At 44.3% G+C, this 22538-nt stretch overlaps 1 protein-coding gene across 1 annotated transcript in view; it reads left to right on the top strand.

The window, feature by feature from the left end:
* TRPM8 (transient receptor potential cation channel subfamily M member 8) overlaps positions 1–21401 on the top strand; it is an 820991-nt gene extending 799590 nt beyond the window's left edge. Inside the window, 1 exon segment of the mRNA XM_044060289.1 lies at positions 21390–21401. Coding sequence (XP_043916224.1) covers positions 21390–21401 — 12 coding nt within the window.
* The last annotated feature ends 1137 nt before the right edge of the window (positions 21402–22538 follow it).

Genomic DNA, 22538 nt, shown 5'->3' with positions numbered 1-22538 from the left:
CATCATTCTAGGTGAAGGTAGGATACTGCTCAAGGTCAGGGTCATACCTGCCTGGGCTACATAATCAGAGAGCTCCTCAATGTCTCTTTTCATGTAGTCGAAGGAGGTACGTCTCAGGTCGTTGACACCAGCGTGGACAATGACTGAGTCGTACTTGTACCTGCTGTTGAGAGACCTGAGTGCTTGCGTTATGTGGCGGATTCTAACGCCCGACAGGCAGCTTACTGTGACCTTCTCCTTACTCAGTCTGGTGAGCGGGACGTCAGTGTGTCTGACTATGGAGTCACCTATGACAAGTATGTTTGGTGTTGTATTTGGCCTTAAGGGCAGTGACTGCTTTGCACACTGATTTTGTTGTTTATGTGTTGTTTGTGTGGTGTATTGAGTTTGCAGTTGCTTGGGTGTCTGCTTTGGAGGCCTCTGCTGTTTAGGTAAATTTTTACTCAGAGCCTCCGAGTATGTCTTAGTGTGTTTATGTGTTTGATTCAGTGGTGTGGTTGAGTTATGTGAGACTAGTATTGTGGTGTGTGTAGTTGCCTTCTCCTCCTGCCTGGTCTTGCCAGTCCTGAGTTGAGAGAGCTCAGCCTCCAGTCTGGCTAAATAGCTGCATCTCTCACAAGTGTTAGTGTTACGTGGGAGGAGGAGAGGGTTTTCCATGTACATGAGGCAATTGTAACATTGTCTCAGAATTCCCAGATTCACCAACTGGGCAGGAGAGGATGCCAGCATTTGACCCTTCGACATGCTAGAAAGAATTATGAGTTGGTATGAGACAGAAAAGTAGTGGGCTTAGCAGGGAAGTGGGCACTCCTGGGGGGTTTTGCTAGTGAGAGATTTGTATAATATAGGAGTGCTTGACCTGCAAAGAGAATGCTTATAAGACAAGGGATATGCTTATAAGACAAGTGCTGAGCTTTTGAGAAGAAAAGCTATTTGGAACAAGTGCTGCACTTTTAGTGAAGGTGTAAACTGTTTAGGTTCCTAACAGAGCAGTTCTAAGGGAAAAATTGAAGAACAGACTTTCTGGAGCCAGAAAGAGTTTAACCTTGTTTAACCGGCGCTGCCCGATGCTGCTCTAGTGGCAACTCCGCTAATTCAAGGCTAAAGCACGTTAAAGCGTGCTTGATAGCAGGGGCTGGAAAGAAGCAGGAATAGACCCAAAACGGACAATAAAACTGCAGTTTCAAGTCAGTAACCACCTCTACGGGGGGCAGGGAAGCTGCTCAATGTTATTCACTGCCACTGATCAACACAGAGACCCTCCTTCAGCCCAAGCAAAAATGGCCTCACAGAAACTTTCAAACAGTTCAGGAACAGCAAGCCTGTAACTGAACTTTTTTAACTCTCAGAAAAGTGGGAATAAAGCAAGATTTTTTTTTTTTTTTGTTTTTTACAGAGATGGCAGAGGTTCACAAGTAATATCAAGTTATAACAGTGCAGTAAATGACCCCACACAAGAGTGCTAGGTCAAGGACAGAAAATATGCAAGTTTTAAGAAAAAAACGATTTAAAATTAAGTGCAAACAGGAAATTCAGCAAACAGCTTTTGGTTGTGCTCTAAATACAGCTACTAATACAGAAATCAAGTTTAACAAGCCAGAAAATGCTCAAGCTAGGCAGCTATGCAGAAAAACTTAGCAAATAAACAGAGAAAAAATACTTAAAATCTCAAAAGTGGCTCCCTTCTTCTCTCAGCGTTTTTTCCTCTTGGAGGGTGCTTCACCAACAGCCAACAAGCCTGAAAAGATGCCCAAACCACGAGTCAACTAGGTTTTAAGAGAGGAAGATGAAGGAGTTTTGGAAATGACCCTAGTGGCCAATAAAACTACAGTTTCAAGTCAGTAACCACCTCTACGGGGGGCAGGGAAGCTGCTCAATGTTATTCACTGCCACTGATCAACACAGAGACCCTCCTTCAGCCCAAGCAAAAATGGCCTCACAGAAACTTTCAAACAGTTCAGGAACAGCAAGCCTGTAACTGAACTTTTTTAACTCTCAGAAAAGTGGGAAAAAAGCAAGATTTTTTTTTGTTTTTGTTTTTTACAGAGAGAGCAGAGGTTCACAAGTAATATCAAGTTATAACAGTGCAGTAAATGACCCCACACAAGAGTGCTAGGTCAAGGACAGAAAATATGCAAGTTTTAAGAAAAAAACGATTTAAAATTAAGTGCAAACAGGAAATTCAGCAAACAGCTTTTGGTTGTGCTCTGAGAGAAGGTGTCACAATCATTGTATGGCCCATTGTCCACATATTTCATAGGCTATCTCCAGATATCCTGCACCAACAGGTTGAGAGGTGTGGCTGTAGCACAAAACAAACCAGAATGGAGTACAACAATCCCTGGAATGGAGCCCCACATGTACTATAGAAGGACACACTGGGCATGCTCATACAATTAGAGAAATGTCAGTAGGATTTAGAAATGAACAGGCCTTCCCCACCCAGTGCACGTCCATTGCCCCACCTTAGCAGTCCTGAAGATGTCTGTCACCATAGAAACCACTTTTGTTAGACCAGTCCCATAAGCTTTGTGTACCATGCAATAACTGCATAATGCTAAAGTAAAAATACCTAGTTAGGCAGGAGTTCTAATCTCAGTTTTGGTAAATGTAAAAATGTGTGTGTGTGTGTGTGTGTGTGTGTGTGTGTGTGTGTGTGTGTGTGTGTGTGTGTGTGTAAGCAACTAAAAGCTTTTGGGTCCATTCACACCCAGTACTCTGCCCCTTTCCCTACTTTAGCAGTCCAGCAGATATCGGTCATCTTAGAAGTGCCTTTCGTCAAGCCTCAGCCCCATAAGCTCTGTGGGATGTGTCATAAATGCATAACATGATAGTACAAATAACTAGTTAGGTAGGAGTTCTAATCTCAGTTCTGGCAAATATAAAAGTATGTGTGTGCTTACAAACTAAAAGTGTTTGGATCCATTCAAACCCTGTATACTTCCCCTTTCCCTACTTTAGCAGTCCAGCAGATATCAGTCATCTCAGAAGTGCCTTCCATCAGGACTCAGCCCCATAAGCCTTGTGGCACATGCGATAACTGCATAACACAATAGTATAAACAGCTAGTTAGATAGAAGTTGTAATCTCAGTCTTGGCAAATGTAAAAGTGTGTGTGTGTTTGTGTGACAGTTGTGTGTGCAAAACGGAGGGAGTTGTGTGTTGGTTTGTTTATAGGTGAAATAGTTCTATGCCATTCCCACCCATGACACTTCACAGTGCCACACCTTATCAGTCCAGATGATGCCAGTCCCATATCAGCAACCTTGGCCAGCTATCAGCCCTGTAAGCTCAGTAGTGCATTTGATAAATGGTTAACACTATAGTACAAATGACTAGTTTGCTAGGGGTTCTTCTCCTGTATATGGCAAATATGTGTCTGGGTAAGAATGTTTGCAAGGAGAAGTATTTTGATATGTTTCTCACCCACTTCCCTACTTTATCAGTCCTGGTGATGTCATTCCCCATATCAGCACATTTGGCCTACTCTCAGCCTAATAAGCTCTGTAGTGCATGTGGTAACTGTGGAACACTATAGCACAAATCACTAATTAAGTAGGGGTTCTACTCTCACATCTGGCAAGTGTGTGTATGTGTACCTGTTTGTAGGACAAAGTATTTTGATACGTTTAACACCCACTACACTACTTTATCAGTCCTGCTGATGTCAATCCCTTTATAGGTTCACAGGTGTGTAGTAGGTAATGGCCCAGGAGCCTTAACAATCGTAGCACATAGAAGGGCCCTGCCATTCTGCCACCTGATGTTACATTCCAGTGCCTGTATCAAGTATAGCCACTACAGTGATCCTTGGGTTGAACTGTTTATTACCCATACACTCATCAAGATTTTTGTGGAACAGTGTCAGCTAGGTGTTCTGCATGACATGTATGGGAAGTGTATTCCAAGGCATGTGCAGTCTATTGGTGAGGGACCTGTCCCACCAGCAAGTTGCGGTGGTTGTGGTATGGAGGTAGAAGTCTCTACAGTGTGTGGTGTGGATGGATTTAAATGTCACATTTCTAAACCAGATGGGTCAGACATGGCTTTGTAAGTCAAGCACAGATAGCTGCTAATTAGGTGATATGACACAGAGAATAGCTTGGGTCTTCTGAGTCTATCTGTGTAGGATGTGTGTTTAATGCCTAGGAACACCTTTGTGAGGTGCTTCTGTAGTTTCTCCAGCTGTAGCAGGTGCCTAGTGAAGTACATGGCAAATGGGCCATAATACTTGGGGAGTGGTCTAATGAGGGAATAGTAGATGGAGATCATTATGTCTGTCTTTCTGGATGCAAAACCCTTGATAATGCAATGTGCCATATAGAAGAACTTCTGACCACAGTGGCAATGTGGTGCTTGAAGGAGAAGTCACTGTCAAACTGTGTCCCCAAATCTCTTACAATGCCTACAGTTTTCACTGGGCTCCTGTTGATGTGGAACTTACTGGGAACTGAGTGTTTTACCAAAGGGGATAATGATGCATTTTGTGGTGTTAAGCTTCTGGCCATGGTTTCCACACCACTCAATGGTCTCAGTGAGGCCTTTCTGTAGGATGTCTGCATCACTTGTGGAGTTCATGATAGCTCCCAGCTTGCAGTCCTCTGTGAACTTGGTCAGCCAGAGTTCTTCTGTGTTGGGCTGCACTCCTGAGAAGTAGATGCTGGACAGGACACTATCCAGTACTGATCCCTGTGGGACTCCACTCATGACTGCTTGCCAGTCTGACTTGGAGTTCGCCACTGTCACACTGTGTGTTCTGTGAACCAATTTGCAAACTACCCACTGATATAGGGGTTGATGCCTAGTTTGTTGGGATTATCAATAATCTCTGACTGAGGAATGGTATCAGAAGCTTTGGCCAGATTGAGGTAGGCTGTATGCACTGCCTTAATGTCATACACAGCTCTGGTGATTCACTGAAAGAGGTCAACCAAGTTGAGCAGGCATGATCTGCCATTCACAAAGACAAACTGTGTGGGGTCCAGAGTTAGGAGATCACCCATATCTTGGTCAATCAGGTCCCTGATGATGCACCCATACCAGTACATAGTAGACTTGTCAGATTAAGGGCCCAATAATCCCTAGGTTCTGTAGATGCTAACCCTTTATGGAGAAGAATGACTGTAGCAGTGGGACATTTTGGAAATACAAACCCTGAGGTGAACCTATGACTGACCAGAGCACACAGATGTGGTGCCAGGTCTCTTTGTATGTCATGTAGAACACAGCAATGGATATGTTGGGGTCCCATGGAAGCTGTATCCTTGCCTGTGAACAATGCAGGTCTAACCTGGCCTGCAGTAATGCTGGGTGCCTGGCATTCATCTGTCATTGTGATGAGTGTTCCCTTGCAGGGGGAGAGATAAAGCTGGCACTGAATGTGTTGGCAAGACTGTGGCCAATATCTGTTGTCTCTGGATAGGAATTAGCATTGTGCAGTGACTCAAAGCACTTGTGGTTATTGTTGTGGAGGTTGTTGACATAACTGTCAAAGGCTTTGATGATTGTCGTCAGTGTCTGCTGCAATTCTGCCTTCATAGCTACCTGTAGGTGATTCCATGAGGGATTCCAAGTTGTGTTTGAGGCTAATAAGGAGTTCACCAGTCTTGGGGACATCATGTTTTTCTGCAGTAGAGTCCTCCTTCTGTTGTACACTTTAGTAATGGCAGGGGACCATCACATTGGTATCCAGTGTTTTGAGGACAGTGTCTGTGTCCTGTTGGCTATGGCTAGTACCATGCATCCATGTACATGTTTGTGCAGTGCATATGTGTATGATGTGACAGTCATGCAGCTATTTCCAATTGGTACTGGTGCAGTGAAGCCATCCACCCCTGTTTTTATGACTGCAGTGTCAGCATTGGAGAGGTTTTGCAAGGTGGTTACCTTTTTGGGGGTTGTGGGTGAAATGTTGCACTCCATGTTAATTACATAATGTTTGGATCTGACCGGGTAGGAATTGACAACTGTGGTCAAGCAACAGTCCCATATGTAAGTAATCAACACAGGTGAAGGTTGTTACATCATCTACTGGGGGTCAGTATGAGCCGGTCCAGGCCACTGGAACTGATGAATTCCATGAAGCGTTGTGCCAGTGTACTTTTGCTTGAGTACTTTACTCAGGTGATGGAAGAGTAGTTGAAGTTTCCTACTATGTCACTGTTGGGTAGGACCTTCATAGATGCCAGGGTGTTGAGGAATGTGCATTGACAGTCTAGGGACATAACTGGGGACCAGTAGCAGGCTATAGTGTGGATTGCACTATTCCTCAAAGTCAGTTTTGCTGGCAGTACCTCCGATGCATTATGCTGGGATACTAGTCTGGAGGTGTGCATATCCATTATGAATATGGAGATACCACCTGTGGAGGTGTGGTCCATGTTTTGGCACTGACAGCTGTGGAATGTGTCATACCCTGTTAGTGCAGGGCTGTTGTCTGCTACTGTGAACCACCTCTCTGTTACAGCACAAATGTCAATGTCCTCCACTCTGAGTAGTGCTTTGAGTGACTGTATCTTGAAAGTTAAATGTCTACTGTTGAGCAGCATGACCCTCACATTGTATATATGTCTAACTGTTACGGTGGTAATTTGATTTGGAACACTGCCTAATAAGGCACTATAGGGGTGGACACTTACCCTGTACCTGGAAACCTGGGGCTGACAGATTTAGGACATCTCTGGCAAGGCATTGAGGTCTGTCAATCATGTTATCCCAAGCAGAGAGATACTGGATCCCCTGAGAATGACACACAACACTTAAGCCAATGTTGCAGTCAATTATCTATTGATAGTACTACAGAATCAGTTTTGGTGATGGCAGTATCCTGCTCTGGGCTACTGTCACACCTGTGTGGACCACATAATCTGAGTGTTCAACCATGTCTCTTGCCATGTAGCCCAGGGAGGTGTGTCTCAGGTCATTCACCCCCAAATGGATGATGACAGAGTGATACTTGTAGCTGTTATGGAGTGGCCTCACTGGGTGTGTCATGTGTTGGATGCTAGCACGTGATAGACAGTTGGCTGTTACCTCCTCCATAATCAGCATAGTGAGTGGGACATCTGTGAGCTGCAGTACTGTCACCCATGATCACTGTATTGTTCAAGGTGGTCAGCCTTAGGAGTTTATGTTGAGAGGCACACTGTGTAGGTGACATATGTGTCCTTTGGCATGTGCAATGTCATGGTGTCTGACTAAGTGTCTATCTTGCTAGTCTGTGCTGTTTGTGTAAATGTTCATTGAGTGCCTGTGGGAAGGTGGGTGTGTGGCTTTTCAGTGTATGTCATGGCTGTCATAGTGGATGTTGTGGTGAGCTATGTGGTTCACATGGTGTGGTGCAGGTGTTGATCTTATCCTCTTGACCAGCTAGTCCAGTCTTTGCTGGAGACTGCATATTTCCACATTTGGTGATATAGGGGTAACTCTCACTGGTCTGAGTGTTTGGAGTTTAAAGGAGAGTGTTGTCTGTGTACATGAGGCAGATGCATCAGTGCCTCAGAATGGACAAGGCACCAGGTTAATGGGTGAAAGCACAGAAAACTGCACTTCAATCATGCCAGGAGGGGTGATCATAAGTAGTAAGTACTGAGGCTAATTCCATGATGAATGAGTACTGCTGATGGCTCCCAGGTGTGATACACTTATTATAGGTTCATAGGTAGGTACTAGGCTATCTGACCAGAGGCATTCATAAGCCTAGCTGGAATGTGTTGGCTTTCACCGCCCCCTTAGATTAGTTCCCTGTGCCTCTGTCCAGCAGAGCCACTGAAGTGATCCCTGGGGTAAACTTCCTGTTTCTCATCCACTCATCAAGGTTTCTCTTGAAGAGACTCAGTGAGGAGCTCTGCCTAATGTACATTAGAATCTTGTTCCAGAGCATGGGAAGTCTCTGGAACAGGAATCTATCCCACCAGCACATCCTATTTATTGTTGTGGTGAGGTTTAGATCCCTAGAGTGTGTGGCTTGAGGGGATATGGTTTTCTTTAGGTGGAGCATGTCCATCAATTCTGGGTTGGACATGGCCTTGTATGTCAGCCAGAGATCACCTCTGAGTAGGCGGTATGCAACCGAGTACAGCTGGAGTTTCTTCAGTTGAGCTGCACAGGGCATCTGTCTGAGGCCAGTGATCCTCTTGGTGAGGTACTTCTGTGGTCTTTCCAGCTTTTGCTGGTGTAACGTACATCCCAAATGGGGAATTGTACTCTATGATGGGTCTGATGAGTGATGCATAGAGGGACACAATTACCTCTTTTGATCTGGATGCAAACCCTTTTGTGATTAGGTGGGCCACATAGAAGGATTTTCTAACCACTTTGGCAATGTGATTATCAAAGGAGAGATTACTATCTACTTGGGTACCCAAATCCCTTATTTCATCTTCTGTATTTAGGGGTCTACCACCTATGTGGTAATTTGTGGGCACTTTGATTTTTCCAAAGGGGATGACTATGCACTTTTTGGCATTTAGCTTGAGGCAAAGGTTTTGACACCAGGTATCTGTCTCAGTGAGACCTTTTTGGATGATGTCTGCATCAGCTGGAGAGTCAGTTATAGCCCCTAGTTTGCAGTCGTCTGCGAACGTGGTCAGCCATAGTCCTCCTGTGCTTGCCTGTACCTCTGAGAAGTATATGCCAAACAGGAGGGGTCCTAGGGCTGAGCCCTGGGGAACGCCACTGCTTTAGAGTTAGACCTAGCTCCCGCAACTCTTACCATGTGGGTTCTGTCTGTGAGCCTGTTGGCAACCCATCTTGTGATGTAGGGGTTTATGTTCAGGCTGGTGAGCTTGACTATAATATCAGAATGGGGAATGGTGTTGAAGACCTATTGTATTGATACAATAACCTGTTGAAGTGCAAAGCTATAATGCTATTTGAAGTGCAAGACAGAAAGAACTAACAAGATGTATGGGAGAAACTGAAGGCAGACTTCCTGCCACCTGTAATACTTTACCTCGGCAGTTATCAGCACCTTGTGCTAGTTGTAAGTCCAGTAAGCTCTGTAGCATGTGCAGTAACTGTGTAACACTATAGTACAAATAACTGGATAGGCAGGGGTTCTAATATCAATACTGCCAAGTGTGTGTGTGAGAATGATGCATTGTGTAGGTTATACCATTTTGACTTGTGTACCACCCTTTACACGTCCCCTCACTCCAATTTAATAGTCCTGTTGATGTCATTCACCTTAGAAGTACCTGTGAGCTAGCTGATATTGTATAAGGTCCATTGGGCATCTGTTAACTGTATATCACTATAGTAGACATAACAAGATAGGCAGGAGTTCAAATACCAATACTGGAAACTGTGTGTGTTTGTGTGTGTGTGTGTGTGTGTGTGTGTGTGTGTGTGTGTGTGTGTGTGTGTGTGTGTGTGTGTGTGTGTGTGTGTGTGTGTGTGTGTGTGTGTGTGTGTGTGTATGCGTGTGTATACGTGTGTGTGTGTGTGTGTGTGTGTGTGTGTGTGTGTGTGTGTGTGTGTGTGTGTGTGTATCATGTACTGTGTGGGTTATCATTTTTGGCTTTGTGTACCACCCTTTACACTTACCCTCACCCCAATTTAGTAGTCCTGTTGATGTCATTCACCTTAGAAGTACCTTTGGACTAGGTTAAATTTTGTAAGCTCTGTGGTGCATCTGATAACTGCGTAACACTTTAGTAGAAATAACTAGATATACAGGAGTTCTGATCCTAATACTGGCAACTCTGTACGTGTGTGTGTGTGTGTGTGTGTGTGTGTGTGTGTGTGTGTGTGTGTGTGTGTGTGTGCCTGTGTGAATCAGATACTGTGTGGCTTATACCATTTTGATTTGTGTACCACCCATTACACTTCACCCATCCTACTTTACTAGTGCTGTTGTTGTCATTCACCTTAGAAGTACCTTTGGACAAGGTAAAATAGTGTAAGCTGCATGGCACATCTGCTAACTACTGCGTAATACCATAATACAAATAACTAGATAGGCAGAAGTTCTAATCTCAATACTGACACCTGTTTGTGTGAGAATCATGTACTGTGGAGGTTATACCATTTTGAGTTGTTTATCACCACACTCATCCTAATTTAGTAAACCTGTTGATGTCATTCACCTTACAAGTCATGTAAGCTCTGTGGCACATCTGATAACTGCATAACACTATAGTAGACATAAATAATTAGGTAGGAGTTCTAATCTCAATACGTGTGTGTGTGTGTGTGTGTGTGTGTGTGTGTGTGTGTGTGTGTGTGTGTGTGATATCTTGTATGGCTGATACAATTTTGATGTGTGTACCATACATGGCAGGTGACCACTTCCTGATGCCATTACTTTATGTAGTGTGGTAATGACATGTGCCTCACATGCAGCATGTGAAACCATAGTACAGGCAATACCAGTCCTCTGCACAGATGTGTCTGGAGCATCCACATGTTTGGAACCTATTTGTGCTCTGGCTGCCTTAACGATGACCATGTATGTGATATAGTTGCCAAATAGGCCACAGTGAGTGTACTGACACATATGGCAACATCAGGTATCATACGTGACTGAAACAGCATACTGATACAGCATCTGCTACCCTCACACTTGTCCAGGCTTGTAGGTTCAATACGTGAGTCTAGATGCTTGGTTTTACAAGTGACTTGTTCATGTCATGGGTCACATTAAAGGTTGGGAAAGGTGTGGACTGACATACTGTTATCTCAATCAGTATATATCAGAAACAAATGGCATCTTAACAGGTGTGTGTATACATTTTATATCCACTGTATAGCAGCAATGTTTCACACATTTCCCTACCATTGTCAGCTTGTCCAACACATTTTGCCGGTGTCTGTCCAGACATCTTGCACTGACAGGTTGTGAGGTATGCTACAGGAATGTTACATTCTCTTCGGATAGGACCCTGTGGTGACCACTGTGATGCAAAACAATTAACTCCACCACAAGTTAACATGCACATAAAGCAATATGGCTATTAGCCATAGTTGTGTGCATTGTAACTTGCATGCCCTTCACATGCCTGGGGTATTGCACAACTGAACAATTCCATATTCACCAGCTTCAGGCTGCTGTCCCATATGCAGACCAGAGTGACCTATGTAGTTGTGAGAGAGAGGAATTGTCAGCAGACTCACATGTGCCCTTGGTAAAGGATGGATGCAGCATGTCTGCACATTTACAGTACAACACCCAATACTACACAATTTGTTGTCCTTCACCATAGATTTGCACTTCTGTGCATTAAAAATCCCCATCCACAATTGCAATCTGACCTGGCACATGCATGTAGATACTGTACAGATAGAAATATAGAAATATGTCTCATACAGTAGTCTAGTAATCCCCACTGGGACCTTACCTGCACTCTCCTTGTCCATTGTGTGGATGCCACCCACCTCCACCAAGTGGGGCTTTGTACCCTGGTGTTGTACTGTGATGGGTGGCCCAAGCTTGGCAAGGAGCTCCTCATTTGGTGTCAGTGGGGGCTGCATGGCTGGGCTCCCACATGTGGTTGTGGGTTCCCTGGCCATGGCAGCAGCAGTTTGCCAGGCATGGCATATGAGGTTGGTGGCATGATGCCGCACCTGCTTATATGTATGTGCATGCAGGCCAACCTAATTTACCCTGTGGATAGGGTCCTCCCCTGCAGATGTTGCTGGCTTCAGCCCAACAGTACTATGTGGTTCTGTATTATGACTTCCATTATCAGGTTGCATTCCTCTGGTGAAAAGGTCTTCCACCAGTGATGTGGCATTGCACCTGCTAGACACTAACAGGGAAGAACATCATAGGACTCCATACATTTGGCAACAGTATGTCCAATACCTGCATATGTACCTTCAATACCAGTAGCCAACACTCACAACCATACCAGTAGCCACCACTCACAACCAAACCATACCCCTGTAATCTATCAGCACAGAATCAGCTTGCATTGCACTCCTGGTCCTGATGAGTCATATTGCCTGCAGTGAGGACAAGTTATTTGCATAATCTGTCATTTCCTCATTCAGGTCTGTGTAAATGGATGCCATTAGCCATCTTCCATGCAGATGATGATGATGCTGCGGCTTGGTGTGACTGCAGTTTGTAATGCAGCTGAGAGCACATGCCTGACTTCATGTAGGATGCAGACAGGGATGATATGACATCCCATGGATGCCTACATTTGTTGCCTTTCAGGAGGCAATATGTACCTGGTCACTGGTGATGAGGGGACGGGTGTGGGTGCAGTACATATCCACCTATAGTGATGCTGAGCAAGGGGGGATGTCTAACCGTGTCTGCATCAGGTTGCCTGTATCTATGTTGTATGTGTATGTTATCTGATTGGCCAGCATTACAGGCTGGGTCGGTCTGTTGCCTCCGAGATTGCAGACATATGGGAAGATGGCCTTGTGATTGTTCCTGGTGGATGTCTCCAATTTGTACTCATAGTTGCCCTTACAGTAATCCACCTGGAAACCTTTGTGCTTGTTCAGACAATGGCTGACTTGATGCCAGGTTGGTTCCTGCCCCTGCATTGCCCTGCACAGCCACTATAGAGATCCCTTTTGTGGTTTGTGTAATGCTACTGTCCAGCAAATGGGATTACTCTACGTTGGTGGAGACAGGTATGACAAGTGAGGTATTGCTGAGTACATACAGCCATATATGTGTTCAATCAGTTGTTTGTAGTGGGCATGGTCACAAAGTCATAACACAGTTGGACACCACTCCAGTTTAGTAATGGTAATCATGCTTATTGTACTAACCATGGCTGTGTCAGTGCAATGCAACGACCAGTAGTTGTAGAATTGTCACTCATTTGGGTGCCCAGTAACTAAGATTATACATGTGTACAACACGTACAGCTTTTTTAACTGACATTTTGCATCACATGTCTGCATTCATGAGGTGGACACGTATACCTATTCATACTGACATGTGCATAGCTAATACCTCACACACATGTCTGTTCTATGTCAGTATGGCACACTAAATTCATACTCTTGCTGTGCAGTCATCCCACTCAACCTGTTACAGCAGGACATCTGTAGGATGCTATGCATATATGAGTGCAATGGGACAAAATCAGTGACAGTGTCTCAATATTGCTGTAACATTCTTGAGTCATTCAATAGGACAGTAGCCTTTGCACTGACAGGCATCCTCTGGGGGATGTGCAACAGTCATATGGCAGGAAGAGAGGGGAAAGGCTAGGAGGGTGGTATTGAGGGTACGAATTGTTAATGTTGGCATTATGAGTGGTATAGGTACCAGATTAGCTGATAGGATTGCCAGGGTATGGTTGATATATTGTGTGTGTGCAAGAGACCACATGGAAGGGGATTATGGCTTGGTGTATGGTAGGTAGGTCACAATTGTGCTAGCAAGGTGTGGACTGGAGGTGGAAGGGGATAGGGCTTCTGCTGAAGGAACAGCATGCCAACAGTTTTTTGGAGGATGACATAAGTGACTAATAGAATGATGTTTCTGAAGCTGTAAGCTGATTGTGTAATGATGACTGTTGTTAGTGCATATGCTATGCAAGTTGGTTGTGTGATGGATGAGAAAGAGAAATGTGACATCAGTTGTATGATGTGGTGATGACTATATCCAAGGGTGACAGACTGGTCATTGCAGCAGATGTTAATGGGCATGTTGGTGAAGGGAACAGAGAGGATGAGGAACTAATGGATATGCATGGTGTTAAAAGCAGTGGAGATGGTGAGATGGTAGTGGATTTTGCAAAAAGGGTGGACATGGCTGTGGTGAATACGCACTATAACATGAAAGAGGAGCATAGGGGGACATACAAGAGTGGAGTAAGATGTACACAGGTGGAATATATCAAATGTAGGAGGGCCAGTTTGAAGGAAATTGGAGACTGTAAAGTGGTGACAGGGGAAAGTGTATTTTGGCAGCAGAGAATGTTGATTTGTGAAATGATGTTGGTGATTGAGATGAGGAGGAGTGTGGGGGCAGCACCAAGGATCAAATGGTGTGAATTGGAAAAGTGTGCTTGTGAGGTGGCGTTCAGAGAAGAGTTGACTGGGTGGCAGTGAAATCTAACAAATATCTGGTTAAGTACAGCAGAGCTGGTAAGGGAGACAGCTAGATGGGTGTTTGTTGTGACATGTGGATGGAGGAAGCAGGACAAGGACACCTGTTGGTGGACTGAGGAAGTACTAGACAGTATAAAGAGACAGAGGTTGGGGAAGAAGGAGTGGGATTGGCAGAGAGATGAGGAAAGTAGGCTGGAGTGTGAGAAGATGATGTGCATGTAAAAGAGAGAGGTGGCAAAGGCTGAGGATGGGCATATAAAGAGTTCAATGACAGGTTGGACACTAAGGAGGGATGAACAGAATTGTACCGATTGGCTGGAGAGATGCACTGAGCTAGGAAAGATGTGCAGAAGATAAGGGTGATAAAGGATGATGAGGTACATGTACTCACAAGCGAGGAGAGTGTGTTGAGCACATGGACAGTATACTTTGAGAGGCTGATGAATGAAGAGAATGAAACAGAAAAGGTTGGATGATGTGGGTATGTTGAATCAGGAAGTCCAATGGCTTAACAAGGTGTTCAGCTGGTGAACCTGGGAATATTGAGGCAATGTTACAATTGCCTCATGTACACAGACAACCCTCTCCTCCTCCCACAAAACACAAATACATGCGAGAGATGCAACTATACGGCCAAACTGGAGGCTGAGCTCTCTCAACATAGGACTGGCAAGACCAGTCAGGAGGAGAAGGTTACCACACACACTATAGACCCAGTCTCACATAGTACCATCACAACCTCAAATCATACACATAAACACACAAAGACATACTGGGCTCTGATCAAAATCTACCAAAACAGCAGACGCCACCAAAGCAGACACCCAAACAACCACCACCTCAGAACACAACACCTGCAACACATAGACCTCACAGTCAGAGTGTCAAACAGTCACAGCCCTTAAGGCCAAACACAATGCCAGACACACTAGTCATTGGTGACTCCATAGTCAGACACACTGACGTCCCGCCACCAGACTGAGTAAGGAGAAGGTCACAGTAAGCTGCCTGTCGGGCGCTAGAATCCGCCACATAACGCAAGCACTCAGGTCTCTCAACAGCAGGTACAAATACGACTCAGTCATTGTCCACGCTGGTGTAAACGACCTGAGACGCACTCCTGGACTACATGAAAAGAGACATTGAGGAGCTCTCTGATTATGTAGCCCAGGCAGGTATGACCCTGACCTTGAGCAGTATCCTACCTTCACCAAGAATGATGCCACAATACAGAGATAAGATGATCAGCTTTAACAATTGGCTTAAACTCTGGTGTCATTCAAAGGGGATCCAATGTCTGTCTGCCTGGGATGACATGCTGGACAAGCCATGCTGCTTCAAGGGACGGCTTGCACCTGTCACCCTGGGATTCCGGATATTGGCAAAGGCTCTTGCCACCCCATAGTGCCTTTTTAGGCAAGGCTCAAATTCTAAACCTACCACCCTAGAACACAAAAAGGAAAAAACTAAGGGTGATGCTGCTCAATGCCAGAAGTCTAAATCTCAAAATGCACGCACTCGAGGCCCTTCTCAGTATGGAGAACATCGATGTCTGTGCAGTGACCGAAACCTGGTTCAAGGCTCCTGAGAGCACCCCAGCACTATCAGGTTTTACCTCTTATCATGCATTCCGGCCCCAAAATCCGGACAATACCAAGAAAGGAGGTGGGGTATCCATATTCATCAAAGACACCCACACCTCAAGACTGGTGGCAACGCACGATGCATCGGAGACCATCCAGGTGCAATTAACCATAGGCAAGACTGCTCTACAAATTGTAGCATGTTACAGGCCACCCTCACAAACTCAGGAACCTCACATGGCCTTCCTGAAAACACTAGAGGGGATAAATGTATCACCAAACACTATCATACTAGGTGACTTCAATTACCCTAATATAGACTGGGAACACTACTCAAGCCCAAACACCCTAGCCCAAAAGTTCCTGGAATTCATAAACTCAAATGCCATGGAACAACTAGTCACCATCCCCACAAGAGGAGAAAACATACTTGATCTCATCATCACGAACATGGGAGCACAATGTTCAACACCGAAGTATACCCCTCACTGGTGAGATCAGATCACAAACTAATCTCGCTGGAGGTCCTCATCCCACCCCACCTGAAATAAAAAGACCACAGTAAAGAACTTCTAGCCGACTTCACACTTCTAAAGACTAGTGTGGTCTCCTTTAAGGCCCCGAACCGGCAGAAAACAGTACTCAAGCCGCTGAATCATTTACAAATGCCTTCTACCAGCACCTGCAGGACTGCATGGATAAGGCAATCCCAAGCAAAACAAAGACTCTTTGTACCAAAGGCAAGCGTCCAGTCTGGTGGACCCCAGCCATAAACAAACTCTACAACAAAAGGAGGAAGCTACTACAAGATAGAGCAAAATCCTTAAAAGGTAAGACACCCTTGATCACTATAAGTAAAAACTAAGAGCTCTCATAAAATCATCCAAAGCAAATTTTGAGAGAAAAATAGCTAAAGACTCAAAAGACAATTATAAGGCCTTCTTTAGCTATGTTAGAAACCTGGGAGGAAACTCCCAGATATGCTCAGAACTAGTTCAAAATGATGTGAAGATTACTGATCCTACAGACATTGCCAACATACTGGCTGACAGGTTCAGTGCAAACTTCTCCCCCCCCCGCAAAAGGAGAGATATCTATACCAAGCGATTGCAGCCCCCCAAACATCTCCAAGGCCCAAGTGAGAACTGCTCTCTCCAAAGCAAAAAACACAGCATCCATGGGACCTGATGGTGTCCCCGGCTGTGTGCTCCACGAACTCAACGAGGAATTAAACCCACAGCTAGGACAGCTGTTTAATCATAGTCTTACCTCTGGATACGCATTCCAGGAGTGGCGCACTGCAACTGTGGTCCCACTTCACAAAGGCGGTGCCTCCACCGACCCTGGAAATTACCGCCCATTAGCTTGACAAGCCTTATCTGCAAAGCCATGGAGAGGATCATAATGGACCTCATAAATAAAGACATAGGAATTTGCAGACTTTGGATCCATCCCAGTTTGGCTTTGTCAAAGGCAGATCATGCCTTCTAAACTTGGTTGACTTTTTCAAACAGTCACCAAAGCCATTGATGAGGAAAGGCAGTCCATACAGCCTACCTCGATCTGGCGAAGGCCTTGATACAATACCCCACTCGGGTATCATTGAAAACTCATCAGCTTAAATGTTAACCCATACATCACAAGATGGGTTGCAAACTGGCTGAGTGACAGAACCCACAGGGTCAGAGTTGCTGGCGCCATGTCAGACTCAAAGCCTGTCACAAGTGGTGTACCACAGGGCTCAGTCCTGGGCCCACTCTTGTTTGGCATCTACTTTTCCAAGTACAAGCAAACACAGGAGGGTTATGGCTGACAAAGTTTGCAGATGACTGCAAACTGGGCCATAGTAGAAAACACATCTGACACAGATATCCTTCAGAAGGGTCTCACAGAAATGGATAACTGGTGCCAGAGCCATGGCCTAAAGTTAAATGCCAAAAATGCATAGTCATACCCTTCGAAAAACAAGGTTACCCCTAGCTACCAAATAGGTGGCAATCCACTGAGCACAGAAGAAGTTATCAGGGACCTGGGGACCCAGGTTGATAGTAGTCTGTCATTCGACACCCATGTAGCTAAAGTAGTTAGGAAGACCTTCTACATTGCCCACCTTATCATGAAGGATTCTCATCTAGATCAAGGGAGGTCATAGTCTCCCTATACTCATCACTCATCAGACCAATGATTGAGTACAATGCCCCATTCGAATGTATCTGACCCGACACTTGCAGCAGCTGGAGAGGCCACAAAAGTTCCTCACCAAAAGGATAAAGGGTCTCAAACATCTGTCCTATGCTGCCCGACTGAAAGAACTCCAGCTCTATTCAGTCGCCACCGCTTGCTCAGAGGTGACCTTTGCCTAACATACAAGGCCATGTCAAACCCAGATTTGATGAATATGCTTCACCTCAAAAATCTAGATCCGTCAGAGTCACAAGGGCGGAGACTTAAACCTCGACACGGCTATTAATAGGACGTGCTGGAGGGATAGATTCATCACCCAAAGACTCCCTATGCTGTGGAATAAAATCCCGGTATATGTGAGGCAGAGCACCTCGCTGGCCTTGTTCAAGAGAAATCTTGACCAATGGATGGGAGATCGCAGATATACCCCAGGGATTACCTCAGTGTCACTGCTCAACAGAGGCACAGCAAAATAATGGGTATAGTTCCCCATACTAAAGGGGTGGCGTAAGCCACAAAACTATGGGCTAGGCTTGTAAATGCCCTCGGGCAGATAGCCTAGTATGAACCTATGAACCTATGAACCTATGGATGGAAGGATAGCTATGAAGAGGATGAATACTGGCAAGCCTGCTGATCCACATTACATACCGGTGGAAGTATGGGGTTGTTTAGGGGAAATAGCAGTGGTGTGTTAGCCAGACTGTTTACTGATATCTTGGGAGGTGTGAGATTGCATGAGGAGTGGTGAGAAAGTGCTTGGGTATGGTGTTAAGAATGAAATTGATGTGCAGTGCTGTAATAACTACTGAGGGATAACATTGACCAGTCACAGCATGAAGTTATGAGTAAGAGTAGTGGAAGCTAGGTTATGTAGGGAGGTGAGAAGTACTGGTCAGCAGTATGGTGTCATGCCTGGAAAGGGCACTACTGATGTGATGTTTGCTCTGAGACTGTACTGTTGGAATACAGAAAAGGTCAGGAGTTGCTCTGTGTCTCCCTGGACTTACAGAAAGCATATGACAGGGTGCCTAGACAGGAATTGTGGTATTGGATGATGATGTCATGAGTGGAAGAGATATATGTAAGAGTGGTACAGGATATGTACAAGGGTGGTATGACAGCATTGATGTCTGCATTGGGATTGATGGGTGTGTTTAAGGTGGAGGTGGGATGACATCAGGGATCAGCTGTGAGCCCTTTCTGATTTGCAATGGTGATGGACAGGTTGACAGACAAGATCATACGGGTGTCCCCATTGACTATGTTGTTAGCAGATGATATTGTGATCTGTATTGAGAGTAGGGAAAAGCTTTTGGAGACCTTGTACAGGTGGACATATGCTCTAGAGAGGAGAGGAATGAAGGTCAGCAGCACTAGGACAGAATATCTGTGTGTGAATGAGAGGGAGGATAGCGGAATGTTGAGGATACATGGAGTACAGTTGGCAAAGGTGGATGTGTTCAAATGTTTGGGATCAACATTTCAGAGTAATGAGGACTATGGAGGACAGGTGAAGAAGAGAGTACAGGCAGGATGGAGAGGGTGGAGAAGAGTGTCAGGAGTGATATGTGACAGACAAGTACCAGTAAATGTATATGTAAGGTCTACAAGAGGGTAGTGAGACCACCCATGTTATATAGGTTGGAGATAGTGGCATTGACAAAAAGACAGGGGTCAGAGCTGCACATGACAGAGTTACAGATGTTATGATTTGCACTGCATGTGACACGGGTGCACAGGTTTAGCAATGTGTAAATGACAGGCTCAAGCCATGTTGGACGGATATGAGACAGTGTTGGAGAGGCAGCATTACATCAGTTTGGACGTGCTTAGGAGGGGTGCTGAGTATATTGTGAAAAGGATGGTAAGGATGTAGCTGCCAGGTAAGAGGAAGAGAGGAAGGCCTCAGATAAGGTTTCTGGATATGGTGAGAGAGGACATGTAGGTGGTTGGTGTGAGGGAGCAAGATTCAGAGGACAGGCAGAAATGACAACATGATCCACTGTGGCAATCCCAAATAAGAAAAGCCAGAGGACAATGAAGGGGGATGTTGTAATGTCAGTCTTCACAGATTTGGCAAGGATTAGACTGACATAACACAACTCTATGGGTAAATGACTACAAATATGAAACACACATATGGTCAGTGTGCAGAACAGTGGACAGTTGAATGGTATGAGCTCAGTATATAACATGCAGTTCAACACACACACCTGCAGTGGTACTTTACTCTGTATAGCTGTCTTATATTTACAAGACAAAATGTGTATCATAGTTATATGCACAGGTAACATATGGATATATACAACATCCCAGCAGCTGGCCTAGTCACTACAGACAGAGCCACATGTTCTGGCCATCAGTGCTGTTCTGCAGTACATCAGTACAGCAAGTCTTGTTGAGCCATATGCTTTCAAACCCTTATTTTCTATTATTACAGACCACCTACTGCATTCAATTACATGCTTACTTGTTTCACATACCCTTTTTTCTGGATATTTCACAGATACATCCTTTTTTATTTTTTTTTCACTCTACTTCAGCTTTGCACTGATGGACTGTTTATGACAGGTGGTTTAAATAGATGGCAGCTTGTCTTTTGTAGGTAATGCTCATGACCATGTGATGGCCTGAGCACCAATTGATGTTCCCCACTTGCTGACTGCATGCAGAGCAGCTGTGTAGTTATTCCACTAGCCAATGTTATGACAACACACTCCTATAATTGAGTACTTCATGTGGGTGTTGGCCTTTTCCCTTACCTGTGAGGAAGAGATCATGGAAGTGTGTGAGCTAATACCTCTTAGAATAAGACCTGTGGAGACAAGCCAACCAAATGGTGAATATTCAAGACTTAGGGGCAGAATGTGAGTATTGCTGTTATATGTTTTGAATACTTCTTGTTTAACAGGGTTTATCTGAACATGCTACTTCTGCATGGGTTTTAGTTTGACGAAGTTCTGTGTCTGCATAGCTCTCAACTTTAGGGCTATCCGCATAATGGCCAGATGTTTGCCTGTTATGTTTGGTCTGTTCCCCAGACAGGTGTTGTCCTTGGCAAATCAGTAGCATACTCTGGTGATTGCAATCAGTACATACCAACATCCATCTGTGTTTCAGATTTTATATCCCTCAGAAAAGATATGTTACAACAAACCCTGTAACACCGGCAATTTTCTCAGTGTATAACAGCAATATTTCACATATGGCCATGTTTTTGGGCCTCTGTCCCAAATTATGTCAGGCTTAGTACAGATGCCATACAGAAGGAGGTCGATAGGTAGGGTCTGCCATTATTTTGTTCTGTCATTCTAGCTGAGGGGAGAGGGTGGATAACATGTGGGACTCTGTTCAAGATGGTGTATGCAGAAAGCTCTTAGATGCCTTTGTAACATATTTTATGTGGGGGAGAGTAACAAGTGTTTTAAAACTAGTTTGTTAGACTATGTGGGACATATTGCTGATGAGGAGGGAGACAGTTCTATAGCTGTACATTTCAATAATTCTCACCATGGGGGTAGTAGTTATGAAAGAACACTTGTTATGTACAGAATCAGTTTAAATTCTTAAATGTGATTCTTTATCCCTTAGGAGGTTGAATGAGTAGTGTAATTGGAGGTTGTGTATATACATGTTATTAAGTGTAGTGGGTTACAAGGTACTGCTTTGGAAAAAGTCTGTTTCTCAGTTTGGTCAAACAGTCATAAAAGAACAATTGTTATATACAGAATCAATGTATGTTTTTAAATGTGATACTTTATCCCCTCGGGGGTTGAATGAGGAGTGTAATTGGAGGCTGTATATTTAAATGTACTTAAGTGTCAATTGCTTCGTCTAATTAAGGCAAGTATTTCTTGTAATGTGTTACTCCTTGAACGCTTTGGCAAAGACATTAGAGTAAAATGATCTTGTGTGAATTACTGGACTGGCTGTTTGTATTTTTGTTTACTATCTTCACTCATTGTATTTGTTTTGCTAAGAGGTCACTGTATATGTCTGGCCATTGTGTATGGCCTATCGCGGTTTTGTAGCAGCATACTGTTCAGTTATTATGTGGACTGGGGGGCAGATTTGAGTGTCATGGGTCCATTTGTATCCAACTATCCATGCTGCCCCAGTTACGGGTGGTCTATCAGCAGCATATGTTTGTATGGGCATTTAGAGACATGTATACAAATATATATATATATATATATATATATATATATATATATATATATATATATATATAAATACACACACACACACACACACACACACACACACACACACACACAAACAAACACACACACATCAGTATTTCTTGGTAATATATCTATGTACTGTTATACATATATATGTATTTCCACACATATCTATCTATCTCTCTATATATGCAAATAAATTTTTCATGTATATATTTGTAGATAACAAATATTCCTCATTGCACAGTGTGTCTTTCCTATTGTAAACTGACTGTACTGCATGATATGTTGTAAAACACATCCTAACATCTCACAGTTAAGATGGCCTAGTGTTAAATTGCTGTGAATATGGTGTATAGCATCCCGGGTTCAAGACTGAGCATGGCTGATTATTTTGTTGCTGGCCAGAAAAAGGGCTGCTGGATACAGAGTGATTAAGGCACTTTTAAGCAGCTGTAAGCCGGTTTGTGTGGGTTTCCACACCTCGAAGCGGCGCTAAAGCACGGTTAAACCAATAGGCCCTTAAACTGTGTAGGCTTCTTCACTTACCTATGCT

This window comes from Protopterus annectens, chromosome 2.part0 (assembly GCF_019279795.1).
Source record: "Protopterus annectens isolate FY-2018-M chromosome 2.part0, PAN1.0, whole genome shotgun sequence".
NCBI lineage: Eukaryota > Metazoa > Chordata > Ceratodontiformes > Protopteridae > Protopterus > Protopterus annectens.
The sequence above is the reverse complement of the archived record's forward strand: the minus strand, read 5'-3'. Positions and strand labels throughout refer to the sequence as shown.